Raw genomic sequence first — 16,191 nt, forward strand, 5'->3', positions numbered from 1 at the left:
ACATCACCAAATGGTCAATATCGAAATCAGATTGATTATGTCCTTTGCAGCCAAAGATGGAGAAGCTCTATACAGTCAGTCAAAACAAGACCTGGAGCTGACTGTGGCTCAGATCATGAGCTGCTTCTTGCAAAAGTTCGGCTTAAATTGAAGAACGTCGGGAAAACCACTAAACCATTCAGGTATGACCTCAATCATATCCCTGATGAATATACAGTGGAGGTGAGGAATAGATTTCAAGGATTAGACCTGATAGACAGAGTGACTGAGGAACTATGGACGGAGGTCCGTAACATTGTTCAGGAGGCAGCAACGAAATCCATCCCCAAGAAAAAGAAATGCAAGAAAGCCAAGTGGCTGTCTGTTGAGGCTTTACAAGTAGCTGAGGAAAGAAGGGAAGCGAAAAGCAAGGGAGAAAGGGGAAGATATATCCAACTGAATGCAGAGTTCCAGAGAATAGCAAGGAGAGACAAGAAGGCCTTCTTAAATGAACAATGCAAAGAAATCGAGGAAAACAACAGAATGGGAAAGACTAGAGATCTCTTCAAGAAAATCGGAGATCTCAAGAGAACATATTTGTGCAAAGACGGGCATGATAAAGGACCAAGAAGGCAGGGACCTAACAGAAGCAGATGAGATTAAGAAGAGGTGGAAAGAATACACAGAAGAACTATACAAGAAAGATCTGAATGTCCCTGATAGCCATGATAGTGCGGTCACTGAACTTGAGCCAGACATCCTCGAGAGTGAAGTCAAGTGGGCCTTAGGAAGCATTACTAACAACAAAGCTAGCGGACATGACAGTATTCCAGCTGAGCTATTTAAAATCCTAAAAGATGATGCTGTTAAAGTGCTGCATTCAATATGCCAAGAAATTTGGTACACTCAACAATGGCCGCAAGACTGGAAAAGGTCAGTTTACATTCCAATTCCAAAGAAGGGCAACGCCAAAGAGTGTTCAAACTACCACACAATTGCGCTCATTTCACATGCCAGCAAGGTTATGCTTAAAATCCTATAAGCTAGGCTTCAGCAGTATGCGAACCGAGAACTACTGGAAGTGCAAGCTGGGTTTCGAAGAGGCAGAGGAACTAGAGATCAAATTGCCAACATTCGCTGCATCATGGAGAAAGCAAGAGAATTCCAGAAAAACGTCTATTTCTGCTTCATTGACTACGCTAAAGCCTTTGATTGTGTGGATCACAACAAACTGGCAAATTCTGAAAGTGATGGGAGTACCAGACCACCTTACCTGTCTCCTGAGAAACCTGTACGAGGGACAAGAAGCAACAGTAAGAACCAGACATGGAACAACCGAGTGGTTCAAAATTGGGAAAGGAGTACGACAAGGCTGCATATTGTCACCCTGCTTATTTAACTTATATGCAAAGTACATCATGAGAAACGCCGGGTTGGATGAATCACAGGTCGGAATTCAGATTGCTGGGAGAATTATCAACAACCTCTGATATGCAGACGATACCACCCTAATGGCAGAAAGCGAAGAGGATCTCAAGAGCCTCTTGTTGAGGGTGAAAGAGGAGACTGCAAAAGCTGGTTTGAAACTCAACATTAAAAAAACTAAGATCGTGGCATCTGGCCCCATCACTTCCTGGCATATAGAAGGGGAAGAAATGGAAGCAGTGACAGATTTTACTTTCTTGGGCTCCAAGATCACCGCAGACGGTGACTGTAGCCATGAAATTAAAAGACGCTTGCTCCTTGGGAGGAAAGCTATGGCAAACCTAGACAGTATAGTAAGAAGCAGAGACATCACCTTTCCGACAAAGGTCTGCATAATCAAAGCTATGGTTTTCCCAGTAGTAATGTATGGCTGTGAGAACTGGACTATAAGGAAGGCTGAGCGCCGAAGAATTGATGCTTTCGAACTGTGGTGCTGGAGAAGACTCTTACGAGTCCCCTGGACTGCAATGATGTCAAACCAGACCATACTAAAGGAAATCAACCCTGAGCGCTCATTGGAAGGACAGATACTGAAGCTGGAGCTGAAACATTTTGGCCACCTAATGTGAAGAGAAAACTCTCTGGAAAAGACCCTGATGCTGGGAAAGACTGATTGAAGGCAAAAGGAGAAGGGGACAGCAGAGGATGAGATGGCTAGATAGCATCACCGATGCAATGAATATGGACTTGAGCACACTCCGGGAGAGAGCGCAGGACAGGAAGGCCTGGCGTCCTATGGTCCATGGGGTCACGAAGAGTCGGACACGACTGAACGACTGAACAACAACAACTGTCTGGTGTTGCTGGAGGCGCTCCTTGAGATAGGCTGGGCCGGAGCCTTATAGGGTTTTAAAGGTCAAAACCAACACCTTGAATTTGGCCCAGAAAACAACTGGTAGCCAGTGCAGCTCCTTTAGCACTGGAGTGATGTGATCTCGCCAGTAGCTGCCTTTAATCAGGCGAGCCGCCGCGTTCTGTACCAGCTGCAGCTTCCGAACCATCTTCAAGGGTAACCCCACATAGAGTGCATTACAACAGTCTAAATGAGAGGAGACCAGGGAATGTACTACAGATGGGAGGAGACGGTCGGGAAGGAAGGGGCGCAGCCGCCGTATCAGATGGAGTTGGTACAGCGCTGTCCCGCTCACAGCTGACACCTGAGCCTCCATGGACAGCTGGGAGTCTAAGATGACCCCCAAGCTGCGGACCTGGTCTTTCAAGGGTAACCGTACCCCATTCGACACCAGGTCAGCATCCCCCAACCTCCTCTTATCTCCCACCAAAAGTACCTTGGTCTTGTCAGGATTCAGCTTCAGCTTATTCCTCCCCATCCAGCCACTCACCATCTCCAGACATTTGGTCCAGGATTCTACAGCCAACCTTGGTGAAGATTTGAACAAGAGGTAGAGCTGCGTGTCATCCATATACTGATGACACTGCACCCCAGACCTCCTGATGATAGCCCCCAGCAGCTTCACATAGATGTTAAATAGCATCAGGGAGAGGATGGAACCCTGTGGCACCCCACAAGTGAGTGGCCACGGGTCCGAAACCTCCTCTCCCAGTGCTACCCTCTGGTACCTGCTGGAGAGGAAGGACCAGAACCACCGCAATACGGTGTCTCCAATGCCCAGGTGGCATTGGCGGTCCAGGAGGATACCATGGTCAACGGTATCAAAAGCTGCTGAAAGGTCGAGGAGAACAAGAAAGGAGCATTCGCCCCTATCCAGAGCCCTCCTCATATCATCCACCAGGACGACCAAGGCCGTTTCTGTCCCATGCCCAGGCCTGAAGCCCGACTGAAATGGATCTAGATGATCGGCTTCTTCCAAGTGTGCCTTCAACTGCATCGCCACCACCCACTCAATTACCTTGCCCCAAAAAGGCAGATTCGAGACTGGGCGAAAGTTATTCAGAACTTGGGGATCCAAGGAGGGCTTCTTTAAGAGCGGTCTTATCACTGCCTCCTTGAGGGCTGATGGCATCACTCCCTCCTCAAGGGAGGCGTTCACCACCTCCTTGATCCCCTCTGCAGCTCATAATGAGCCAAGATGGGCAAGGATCAAGTAAGCAGGTGGTCAGCCTTACAGATGAAAACACCTTGTCCACTTCATCAGGAGGAAGAAGCTGGAACCGATCCCACAAAACCGGTGTGCCACAGACTGCTTCCTGCTCGCTAACTGTATCCACAGTGCACGGAATAATACTCCTAATCCGATCAATTTTATCTACAAAGTGCCTTGCCAAGGCCTCGCAGGAGGCCTTAGAATGCTCCAGTGGTTCCGGAGCCACAGGACCGACCAGGCTCCAGACTACTTGGAACAGCCTCCTGGGATAGCACACTGCAGACACGATAGAGGCAGCATAATATCCCTTTTTTGCTGCCTTCACAACCATGTGATAGGCTGAAGATACAGCTCTAACCCATGTCTGATCGCCTTTGGAGCGAGACTAACGCCACCAGGGCTCTAGCCATCTCACCTCCTGTTTCAGAGCTCGTAACTGCGGATTGAACCATGGTGCAGTCCGAGCCCTGTTCAGGGGGAGAGGGTGTTTTGAGGCCACCCAATCTAATGCCCCAGTGATTGCGGCATTCCAGCCACCCACCAGGGTCTCAACTGAGTGGCCGTTGGTGTACCCCAGAGAATCCCCAAGCGCGTTTAGGAATCCATTTGGATCCATAAGATGCCTGGGGCGGACCATTTTAATGGGTCCTCCTGCCCTGCGGAGGGGTTGTGGAACCAAGAAGTCCAAAGTCACCAGATAGTGATCTGACCATGACAAGGGGGTGGTGGATATACCCCCGACTTCCACATCACTCCCCACTTCTCCAGAACCAAACACAAGGTCTAGTGCATGACCGGCTACATGGGTGGGCACAGTTGGAATATGGTGCAGCTCCCAGGAAGCCATGGTCTCCATGAAGTCCCGAGGTGCCCCTGTGAGGACGGCCCCTGAATGTACGTTGAAGTCCCCCAACACCAATAAGTTAGGGGACTGCACACGCACATCAGAGACCACCTCAAGCACCTTGGCCAGGGAGTCAGTCGTGCAGCGGGGTGGACGGTACACGAGCAGAATCCCCAGACTGCCCTTCGGGCCCAACCTCCAGTACATGCACTCAACAACCTTGGTCTCCCGGAGAGGGGGTCTGGTGAAGACCAAGGACTCTGGGTAGATGACAGCCACTCCCCCTCCCCGATCCCCAGCCCTCGGCTGCTGTGCATACGAAAATCCGGCTGGACACATGGCTGCAAGGGTTGGAGCAGCAGCCTCGGCCAGCCAGGTCTCCGTAATACATGCCAGGTCTGCACCCTCATCCAGGATCATGTCATGGATGAGGGAGGTTTTCTGGGTAACAGACCTGGCATTGCAGAGCAGCAAACGAAGGCCAGAATTCTTTGATTCCTTGGGCAGTGTATCTTTCTTCCTTTTAAAAAATCCTCATGGTCTTTAATTATAGTCCTTGTTGCTTGTTATAAATTGCTGTCTTGTTTATAAATCGTAGAAAAAACACTGCAGGATTTTTGTGTGTGCCTAGGTTGAAACTCCCTGGTGACAAATTTGTATTCATTACTCAAACACATTCTGACAAAACTGTATGAGTCTACTGAGGACAGCTTCCTTGTTACTGCAAAATGTCTGATTCTTGTTCTGTTATTGTTGTTTAAAAACAGCAGACTTACTCTCAACTGGCTCCATAAGAATACCTCGCCGGTATTTTGGTGTCTTTAGATCCATGTTCCCCATACTGCTGATACCCTGGAGTACAGTCATTTTTCTACATTTTCACTCTACATTCAAAGAATGTATTAGATCAGTTGGCTTTCAGAACAGTGTGCAAACGTCCTCTTCACAGCAGTGAGATGGCCCAGGTTGTCTTGCCTCCTGGAATCTCACCTGCCAAGAGTCTTATCTGTTATTTATTTACAGAATTTGTATACCGCTCTGCATCAAAACAGATTCCGGAGCAGTGAACAACAAGAGATAAAATTAACAAAAGATAAAACAAAGAATGAAACATGATATTAAAATTATTCTTTAAAAAACAGAGTGCCAATAAAACTCAGACTGGTTAACCAAGGAAGGCTTCCTGGAAAAGAGCTGGTTTCAGGAGGTGCCAAAAACAACCTGGTGTTTGTCTGCCTGACCTCCAGAGGCAGGGAGTTCCAAAGGAAGGTAGCCACCACACTGAAGGCTCTTCTCCTGGTAGACTCCATTCGGGCCATTGGTCCATGTGGAACCACCAGGACCAGGCCCTCTGATGACTTCAGTGATCAGGCAGGTTGGTAATGGAGAAGGCGCTATCTCAGGTATCCTGGTCCCAAGTTGTTTAAGACTTTGTATGGTAGTGCCAAAACCTTAAACCTGGCCCGGGAGTGAATAAGCAGCCAGTGCAGTTCCCTCAACAAAGGAGTCGCATGCTGAAAAGGGGCAGCTCCCAACAACAGCTGAGCGGCTGCCTTCTGCACTAGCTCCAGCTTCTGGAGCAGCCTTAAGGTCAGCCCCACATAGAGCGCATTGCAATAATCCAGTCTTGAGGTTACTAATGCCTGTATCACTGTCTTCTGGGTAGCGTTGATGCCTCAGTGATTCCCCTGCACCTATCATCTATGCTGTGAAAGTCTTGGAGAGTCTCAGCGCATAGGAAGCTGCCTTGTGCAAGGTCAGACTGTTTTCTGCCTAGCCCAGTATTTCTGATCTTTCTCATCACTTGTCGTTGGACACCCCAGGGATTCAACCCAGGAATGTCTTGTGCAAGGCCTATGCTCCAGCACTGAGCTGTGGTCCATCTCTTTGGATTATGTTGCTACCCGTGTAGTAGCAGAAAGGGCGCCCCCCTCCAAACCATTAAAAGTTGGGTTGGAGAGCCTCTTTCAACCCAAGGGCCTAATTCAATTTTGGAGAAGCTCTCTGAGGGGAATGTGGTGGCACACGCAGAGAGAGAGAGAGAGAGAGAGAGAGCATTATACAGTCCTGCAAGGCTGGAAACTCTGGTTCCATCCACCATTGGCGGCAACCCTTTGCACAAAAGAGGTCCCCCAATCCTGGTTTAGGAAGGACTGTTCTGAAGGCTACCTTTTCAAAAAGAGCATTTTAAGCCACTCAGTGTTTGGTGGTTTTTAAAGGTCTAAGTAGAAACTATCCTGAAATAGCCACCTGCATTTTCAGCTAGTTGTGTTGTGGGGGGTGGGGTGGGGGATCATGTGAAACCCAAGAGACTTGTGTGGGTTTGGGACTTGAGTGTTACATTGTGTGTGTGTGTGGGGGGGGTTGTGTGCATGACATCCATAGGACTATGTAGGTCTAGCCAATTCAGGCGCATATGCGCTGGTGAAATGGGATGCTTGTCGTTCTCTCCTGCGCAGGCGTTCAGCTTCCTTCCTTCTGTAACAACTACCTTCAGCGAGTGCCCACTTTATCTGTGACCCAGCTATAACCCACATACAGAGGCATTTGGCTCTCCGTCAGCTTGTCTGCCTTCTGCCTCCAAGTGGAATTCTCACAATGTGAGCACAAGGCAGTGATGAATGTAATCCCGGACAAGCTGTCGTTTCATATTCAAGATGCATCGGAAGGGTAGACCCTGACACAAGGACTCAGAATTGCAACTAGAATTCTGAATGATTCTGGAAAAGCAGGATTGAGAGGTTGGGTCTTTCTTGCCATTGCTGTTAATGCTGCTGCCAGAATGGATTCATTTAAATCAGCTTTCCTCTCCAGTGCCCTCCAGATGTGTTGGGCTGCAATTCCCATCATCTCCCAGCCAGCTGGGAGTTGCAGTCGAACACAACTGGAGGCACCGGGTTGGGGAAAGTTGACTTCAGTCATCAAAAGAACAGATTAGGGTGCAATCCTATGCATGTTTAGACAGAAAAATGCCCTACAACTCCCAGTATTTCCCAGCCAGCCATACTGGCTGGGGAATGCTGGGAGTTGTAGGACTTTGTCTCTCAAAATATGCATGGGATTGTGTCCTTATTGAGTAAAATCAAGCTTCCTGTTGCTACCTTTCTAAGCAAGAGTGAATATTGCTTGTGGCGCAATGCAATCCTAAGCATGTTTACTCAAAAGTAAAGCCTTCTGATTTCAATAGGACTTACTCCCGTTGGATTGAAGACTATTACAACACATTGCTTTACTACTGAATAGAGCCTTTATATTGGTACACTTTAACTGTATATCATTTATTAAATAAGTATTGTAATGTTTTAGAAAATGGCACATATCAAAATCACTTAATGAATAATTGGCTCTCTGTTCAGTATTTGTGCTAGGCTGTATTAGGGTGGCAACTAAAAAACCTAACTACAGACCCCAAAAATTCAAATAGTGTTTTTTATTTCCAACCATGGGTTTCTCTTTGTCTCCTTCTATACTTCTACAGGGACACTGAGCAAGACCATTTACTTGCAGGGCAAGTGCCCAGAGCCTTTCAAAAGTAAAGGCTCCCAGTTATTGGGAAGTATTTTTCCAGGGGATGAGAAATAAATGCTCATCCTGTGTGGTTGGTCAACAAGGTCATAAATATTTATCATTTGAGAATTATTGCTCTGAGGAAATTGCAGGACAGTTAGATTGCAGCACATGGTCTCTCAGGTAGGCTCAGTGTATTACTGAGGTGAGATACAGGGTGGCATCTCTTGGAGCTAAGGTCCTAACTCCAGTGGTAACAGGCGATAACACCTGTAATAATTGTGGCCCCAAGAGTTTAGCCCATACAAATAAAAATATGGGAAACTATGCATTCTGCCATATTATCAGAAAACAGTACAGAAAAGGGCAACCAGAATCATCCTACAAGGAAAAGTTACCATGCTTGGGGCTCCTTTGTTTAGAAAAAATAAGTGAGAGGGAATACGATAGAGGTGTCTAAAGTATGTGTGGTGTGGACAAAGTCTATAGGGCAGAAAAACATCTCCCTCTCTCATAATACTAGAACCCAACGGGGACATCCCATGAAGGTGGGAGATGCAGGACAGATAAAAGGAAGGACTTCTTTACACAGTACATAAAGTATGGAATTCACTTCCACAAGATGTAGTGATGGCCACTACTTTGGATGGCTTTAAAAGGTCGTTAGAAAAATTCCTAGAGGAGAAGGCTATCAATGGCTACTAGTCCTGATGGCTCTATGCTACCTCCAGTATCAGAAGCAGCATCCTATGTACACCAGTTGCTGGGGAACATGGGTGGGAGGGTGCTGTTGGTACTCATGTCCTGCTTGTGAGTTCCCCATGGGCCACTGTGTGAACAGAATGCTGGACTAGATGGACCCTTGGTCTGATCAGCATGGTTTTTCTTATGTTCTTCTTATATATGAACACTGCTAAACAGAAAGACAGACAGACAGACAGACAGAAAGAAAGAAAGGTAGGTTTTTTTCTGCAGTTCTTCCTGTGAATCAGGCAGTTCTTTCGTGTGGGTCAGGCGGGCCACTGGAATATTTTGTAGTCTAGTTCCTTTTTGGGGATGTGTTTGCATGAAACCCCCGTGGTGCTGGGCATTTCTGGTAGCTGCTGTGTGTGAACACCAGTGCAGGCTTTTCTAGGGCAACAGTGGAGAGGATACCGGTGTGGTTTCTTTGCTCTTACGCCTTGCAAGATCAGGCCCCTGCAGTTGACTCCCCCCCCCCTTTTTTTTTGGTGCTTTATTCAACGATTTATTCTGTAATGCCCTCCCTGTTTTAGACCCAGGAGCAATATCCCCCCCTGCCCCCGCATGCATACACATTTCATGCATTTGTATTTTCTAGGGGAAAAGAAGCTGCCATAAAATGGAAATGTGCACCGGGATCCTTGGTGTCTGTTTATGTGGAAATTCTGCATGCTTTCTGCCTTGAGGTTCTGTGTGACACAAAAGCCTGTGTTACTCCCACAGTTTTCTTATTTGTTTGTTTGTGTGTTGCTTGTTTTTGTTTTGTAAACTTTTTTTTCCACAGAAGGGGAAAAACAATTAGACTGCATTTCTTGTTCTGTGGGATCAGTGTTGCAAAGCCACCTGAAATTTGCAGTGTTCTTTGAATCTTTTTATTTGCTTCCTAGGGTTGTTTGCTGATTTCACAACTCTCCTCCCCTCCCCATTTTTCCCCCTGGCATAACAGGAATCATTAACCAGTGGCAGCAAGAATCGAAGGACAAAGTGATTTCTTTATTGTTAACTCACCTGCCTTTACTGAAGCCTGGGAATATCGAAGCAAAAGTGGAGTACATGAAGCTGCTTCCCCGAATCCTGGCTCACTCGATCGAACACAACCGACACATAGAGGAGAGCAGGCAACTCCTGTCCTACGCCTTGATCCATCCCGCCACGTCCCTGGAGGACAGGAGCGCTCTGGCCATGTGGCTGAACCACTTGGAGGACCGCACGTCGGGAAGCTTCGGCGGCCAAAACAGAGGCCGGTCCGACTCGGTGGATTACGGACCGTCGCACTACTATCACCAAAGACAGAACTCGGACGATAAGCTCAACGGGTGGCAGAGCTCTCGAGACTCCGGCATATGTGTGAATGCCTCCAGCTGGCAGGATAAAAACCTGGGTTGTGAGAATGGCCACTTGCCGCTCTATTCCTCCTCCTCTGTCCCTGCAACCATCAACACGATCGGGACCAGCACAGGCACAAGTAAGTCAGGGACCTCGGTGGGGTGGGCAGTTTCCATTGGGAGCAGGTTGAAGTAGGAAAAGAGGGAGGGATAACTCCACTGGTACAACACACACACACACACACACGAACAAGTTGGCCAGCACAAGTGGTGGACTCAGGTAGCCACCTGTGGGATGCTAGAGGTTATGTCCGTAAGACAAAGATTCTAACCTGCTGGGCAGGTGGTGTTGGACTGCAGCTTCCATCCGCCCTGGCCAGCATCGCCAGCGGTGAGGCATGATGGCTGCTGCAGTCCAGCAACATCTGGAGTGCCGCAAGTTGCCCTTCCCCGCACTCGGAATGTCTCCAGAGTAAGGCTCAGTAAAATAAATGGGATCTGCACAAGGGCATCATTAATGCACCAGGGCTACTCCTGCTCATTCAGCTGGGTCTTGCTCAGGAGGGCTTCCCAATGGATTGTGTCCAGAGAGAGCGTTATGGATCATAATTTTATGCAACAGGGAGTGGGTACTTGTATCAGTTACTGTATCTGGCAAAGCAAGTCATTACCTGTGGAACTTCATCCTGCAATAAGTTCATGCACTGGGGCACATGCGCACCAATTCTCTTGCCATGTTTCATTTCTCCCCCCCCCCCAATGTCTCAGCACTCACCTTGGCATGTGCCACATACATAGACACTTCCTTCTCATACGGTGCGATTCTTGTGTTTTTTAAATTGTTGCCGATGTTACGTAAAGTAATAATGATATTGTACAGCTTCCACAGTGGTAAACTTAGCAAGTTTATCATGGTATAAGTTTACCTAGTTCACAAAAAACTGAGGCTATCATAAATGAGTTAGCCTTTAAAGTGCTACAGGACTCTTGGTTGATTTTGTACAGTTGTTCATGTGCTTTGGTTGGCAGTATTATGAAAAGCTGGTGAATGAGGTGGTGAGTGAGCTGGGTTCCAAGATGGTAAAGTAAGTCAAGTTTTGGTTCCACTACAAGGAACTAGCAAAGCATTTAAATCAGGTTTGGATTCATTCTACTAAAAGGAAATAGTGGAAATTTAATAATTTCTAACAACCTGGGTCGGCCTTCCCCAACCAGTTGCCTTCTAGATGTTGGACTACAACTCCCATTGGCCATGCTGGCTGAGGATGGTGGGAGTTGTAGTCCACCTTGTTTGGAGGGTCCCAGGTTTGGGAAGGCTGGTCTAGGTAATATAACAAGGTGCTTAGGAGTGGTTGTGGATGTAACAACCCCGTGAAGCTATCCAAAAGTCTGGTAGCTTCTGGGCTCTGCTGGTGCTGCAAGCTTTTCACAGTCTTAAGGGGAGAAGCTTCCTCTGCTACCTACAGTATCCGAGGCAGTCTGCCTAGGTACACCAGTTGCTGGGGAACGTGGGTGGGAGGGTGCTGTTGCGCTCATGCCCTGCTTGTGGGTTCCCAGTCGACATCTGGTTGGCCACTGTGTGAACAGAATGCTGGGCTAGCTGGACCCCTGCTCTGATCCAGCCTTCTTAGGTTCTTATGTTCTTAAGCTTTAGACCAGGATGGGCAACATGTGGCCCATAGGCCACATGCCGGCTGCCCTGGCCCTTTTGGGGGGCCATGCTTCCCCCTGACGCTGCTTGCGTGCCTTGTCTTCAAGCCAAATCGCCAGGTTTTTGCCGCTGCAGTTTTGGTGGCAAACTCAACAACGGGGGCTGAGCTGTGTTCTCTGGTGGGTTCTGGGGGAGGGGAATGTGGCCACCCAGAAGTTGCCCGTGCCTGCTATGGAGAACCGCCTGTGCAATGCCCCTGCTAAAACCTGAAGATCCACTGCACTACTAATGGAAGTGTCAGCACATCCGGTCTGCCACACAGGACCATGATGCGTGCAGTGATGCAAACTCGGCAAGACAGAGGTTTCAGGGAGGAGGGATTGGGACAGTGAGATTTCAATTCAAGCTCATAAAGCCTGTGCCTCTTTAATGAGATACTGGCTTTCCCGTGGAAATGCAAATGAGGACGTGGAGGTCAAAGAGCGATGGAAGGATGGAGTGTGGGGTGGATCCCCACCTTGTAAAAAAAAAAAAAAAATCCGCCTGAATGCAACTTTAGTTTCTAAGGTGCCCTAGCGTTGATCTGTTTGCTCTGTCAGATGTGACTAGCCTTTGGAAATTTGTGTGCATAAATTCTGCTGTACGGGCAGTCTGAACAGAGCAATTGCATTAGAAAGTGGTGGGCTCCCCTTTGTTCGATGTTTTTGAGCAGAACCTGGTTGGCCCTCTCAAGGAATGCTGTAGTAGTGGATTTCCTGCATCAGCAGGGGGTTGAGGTCCCTTACAACTTTATGATTCTGACTCTTCCTGGTGCGATGTGGAGATCTGGGTCAGTAACAGGCTGGGCAGAAAGTAGATCTCCAGATGTTGTGGACTTCAACTCTCAGCATTTCTGATCATTGGCTGTGCTGGCAGGGACTTCTGGGAGTTAAAGTCCAAAACATCTGGAGATCTACTTTCTGCTCAACCTTGGTCTGCCTTAGAGCCACAGTGACAGGGTCTACAAATCCCACAGAGCCCCACCTCCCAACCGTGATATGTGTTTCAGTATGCCAACTTTCTAACCAGTGTCTGTCTGTAGTCATTCCTTAATTGTCTTTTAATCAGTCAGCTTCTGTTCCCCTGTGTATTTGTGCGTGTGTCTGTGTGTTAAATTAGTGGTTGCCTTCTATTACTTCTATTACTGTTTTTCTTCTATAGTAAAATAGTGCTTTTTCACTATAAAAGAAAGAAAAGAAAAAACAGTGGAAGGAAAGTAGTTCTATCCTCCCACCCCTTCCTCAGAAAACAGAAGCTCAGTAAGGGGCAATTCATCATTAATCCTCCAGCCACACTGAACAGGAAGCTATAACAGGGAGAGAAGCTGCAAGGAGGAAGGTCTTGATTACAGGCACAATAGCCCTTAACAGCTTCAGTAGGGCTTTGCCTCTCCAAACTCACCACAAAAATGAGTGTGGGAGAAAAGGCAGACAACACAGAAAATACTGGATAGTTACAGTCTGGCAACAATATCGTGTAGACTCTTTTTTTTAAATGTGTCAACAAAAAGATGGTAATTCCAAAGAAAAGGACTAGTGTGGTAGCAACCTCTGTAAGTCTGTACTTGTGCATACACACGCACACTGACCCGGTACGCACGACATGGCTGGCTCATCTTCGGTTATTTAACCCATGATGAGCTGTGGTGCGTGCTGCAACCATTTTGATTGTGCAACCCCCAGTCAGGCTGATCAGGGGTTGTGCCATGTCATCCGAACCTGGTCATTGTGGGTTGTTCGACAGTCAACGCTCGCTTAACCTGCAGTTTGCAGTAGGGGTTGAGCAAGGATTGTCTAACCCTCAACCCATGATTTTTATTTATTTATTTATTTATTATTAAATTTATTAATCGCCCATCTGGCTGGTCACCCAGCCACTCTGGGCGATGTACAACATACAATAAAAACAGTTTAAAACAATAAAATTCTACAATAAAAACATTTTCTAAAATACCCTAACCCACCCCAAATGCCTGCCTGAACAACAACGTTTTTAATGCACGACGGAAGCTCATTAAAGAGGGGGCATGACGGAGTTCCCTAGGGAGGGAGTTCCACAGAGTGGGGGCCACCACAGAAAAGGCCCTCTCCCTCATCCCCACCAGTCTAGCTGTCCTGCCTGATGGGACAGAGAGAAGGCCATCCGAGGCTGATCTTGTTAAGCGGCCTGTCTGGTGCTGCTGGAGGCGCTCCTTAAGATAGGCTGGGCTGGAACCATATAGGGTTTTAAAGGTCAAAACCAACACCTTGAATTTGGCCTGGAAAACAACTGGTAACCAGTGCAACTCCTTCAGCACTGGAGTGATGTGATCTCGCCGGCGGCTGCCTTTAATCAGGCGAGCCGCCGCGTTCTGTACCAGCTGCAGTTTCCGAACCGTCTTCAAGGGTAACCCCACGTAGAGCGCATTACAGTAGTCTAAATGAGAGGAGATCAGGGCATGTACTACCGATGAGAGCAGATGGTGGGGAAGGAAGGGGTGCAGCCGCCGTATCAGATGGAGTTGATACAGCGCTGTCCGGCTCACAGCTGACACCTGAGCCTCCATGGACAGCTGGGAGTCCAAAATGACCCCCAGGCTGTGGACCTGGTCTTTCAAGGGTAGCCGTACCCCATTCAACACCAGGTCAACATCCCCAGCCTCCTCTTGTCTCCCACCAAAAGTACCTTGGTCTTGTCAGGGTTCAGCTTCAGCCTATTCCTCCCCATCCCGCCACTCACTGTCTCCAGACATTTGGACAGGGATTCTACGGCCAACCTTGGTGAAGATTTAAACGAGAGGTAGAGCTGCGTGTCATCCGCATATTGATGACACTGCACCCCAAACCTCCTGATGATAGCCCCCAGCGGCTTCACATAGATGTTAAATAGCATCGGGGAGAGGATGGAACCCTGTGGCACCCCACAAGTAAGTGGCCACGGGTCCGAAACCTCCTCTCCCAGTGCTACCCTCCGGTACCTGCCGGAGAGGAAGGACCGGAACCACCGCAATACGGTGTCCCCAATGCCCAACCCCTCCAGGCGGTCCAGGAGGATACCGTGGTCAACGGTATTGAAAGCCGCTGAGAGGTCGAGGAGAACAAGGAAGGAGCATTCACCCCTATCCAGAGCCCTCCTCATATCATCTACCAAGGCGACCAAGGCCGTTTCTGTCTACCCAGGCCTGAAGCCCGACTGAAATGGGTCTAGATAATCAGTTTCTTCCAAGTGTGCCTTCAACTGCACCGCCACCACCCGCTCAATCACCTTGCCCAAAAATGGCAGATTTGAGACTGGGCGAAAGTTGTTCAGAACTTGAGGATCCAAGGAGGGCTTCTTTAAGAGCGGTCTTATCACTGCCCTGTAGGTGCATCTCACTGTGCCAAGCAACCCTTTTGCTCTTACAAAAATGAGTTTAACATTGTCACAAAAAGAGATTAGTACCCATCCAATGCAAAATAAAAGAAGTTGATAAGTAGGAAGGTGAAAAAGTGTGTGTGTTGGGGGGGGGGTTGGTCGTCTTCGGTTTTCTTCCACGGCATGTGGAAAGATACACAGTTTATCTCACATAAACTAATTTCCTGTGGTGAAGAGCTGAGCGCAGCTCAAAAGCCGCAATAGGCACTCTCTTAAAATACACTCACCTCTATGCTCTTATTACTGATCTTTTTATCTTTTGCTGTTGTGGAACGGCACATGCAGGCAGACAAGCAGGGAGGTGGGCAGGAGCTCCGTTCACATTTGCACGTGTGGTTGCAGACAGACGTAACAGTTCCAGCCGCCTTCAGAACATCAAAGCCAGTGGCTGTGTGTAAGCATACAGGGGAACCTTTGTTGTGGTAAGACACTGTCTGACCCGTCTGTCGACTTGTGGGAAACCCACAATTAAAACATGTGAGAACACCACAGTTGCTCTTGGCAGTGGCTTTCTGCTTCTCCTTCCCTCCTAAGTCTTGAAACCAGCATATATATATATTTTTTTTTTCCGGAAGAATTTTAGTTCATTCATAATTTTTACTATTTTCTTATGGCGGGACACAAACTTCTTCACAATCTGTGTTTATTGCTGTTGTATTTTGAAATCCATATGCCAGGGGGTGGGGGGACCTCAGGCTCAGGAGCCAAATCCTGCTCTCCGGTGTACTCCAGATGGCCATGCCTCCTTCCCCTGGCTCCACCCCCTTTCTCCCAACCACTGAGAGTTTGCTAGTTTCCTGGCTTTTGTGCAGTCTCTCCCCCCCCCCACTTCTAAAAGGTTGAAATGCCCTGCCTAAGGGTTAGTTACTGGCAGGAAGAACTCTAAGCAGCAATATGCTGGTATTTTTTTTGTATTTTGACCCCACCCCTTTTGCAATAAGCCCCGCCCACCACTGAGATGTGGGTCCCAGGAGGTTCTCTGAAATAGAATTTGGCACTTGGGCTGAAAGAGCTTCCCCACCCATGCCATACGCTCTGCTGGTTTCAGTGGAGGAAGTTCAAGTTTTAAAAGGAAGCTTATCATTATTAAATTGTTCTTCCCATTATAATAATAGAATATAACATAAATATAATATAAAATATAACAGTATAATGGAGAAT

The 16,191-nt window shown here is 47.9% G+C and overlaps 1 protein-coding gene across 2 annotated transcripts in view; it reads left to right on the forward strand.

Annotated features, from left to right (window-relative positions):
* SAMD4A (sterile alpha motif domain containing 4A) overlaps nucleotides 1–16,191 on the forward strand; it is a 173,613-nt gene that overhangs the window by 84,525 nt on the left and 72,897 nt on the right. For both annotated transcript variants that reach the window (XM_084835009.1, XM_084835018.1), the window contains one exon: nucleotides 9,569–10,087. In XM_084835009.1, coding sequence (XP_084691135.1) covers nucleotides 9,569–10,087 — 519 coding nt within the window. The remainder of the gene's footprint in view (nucleotides 1–9,568; nucleotides 10,088–16,191) is intronic.

The sequence above is a fragment of the Heloderma suspectum genome, chromosome 1 (assembly GCF_057233095.1).
Source record: "Heloderma suspectum isolate Gila_16-S chromosome 1, 16-S_ref, whole genome shotgun sequence".
Taxonomy (NCBI): Eukaryota; Metazoa; Chordata; class Lepidosauria; order Squamata; family Helodermatidae; genus Heloderma; species Heloderma suspectum.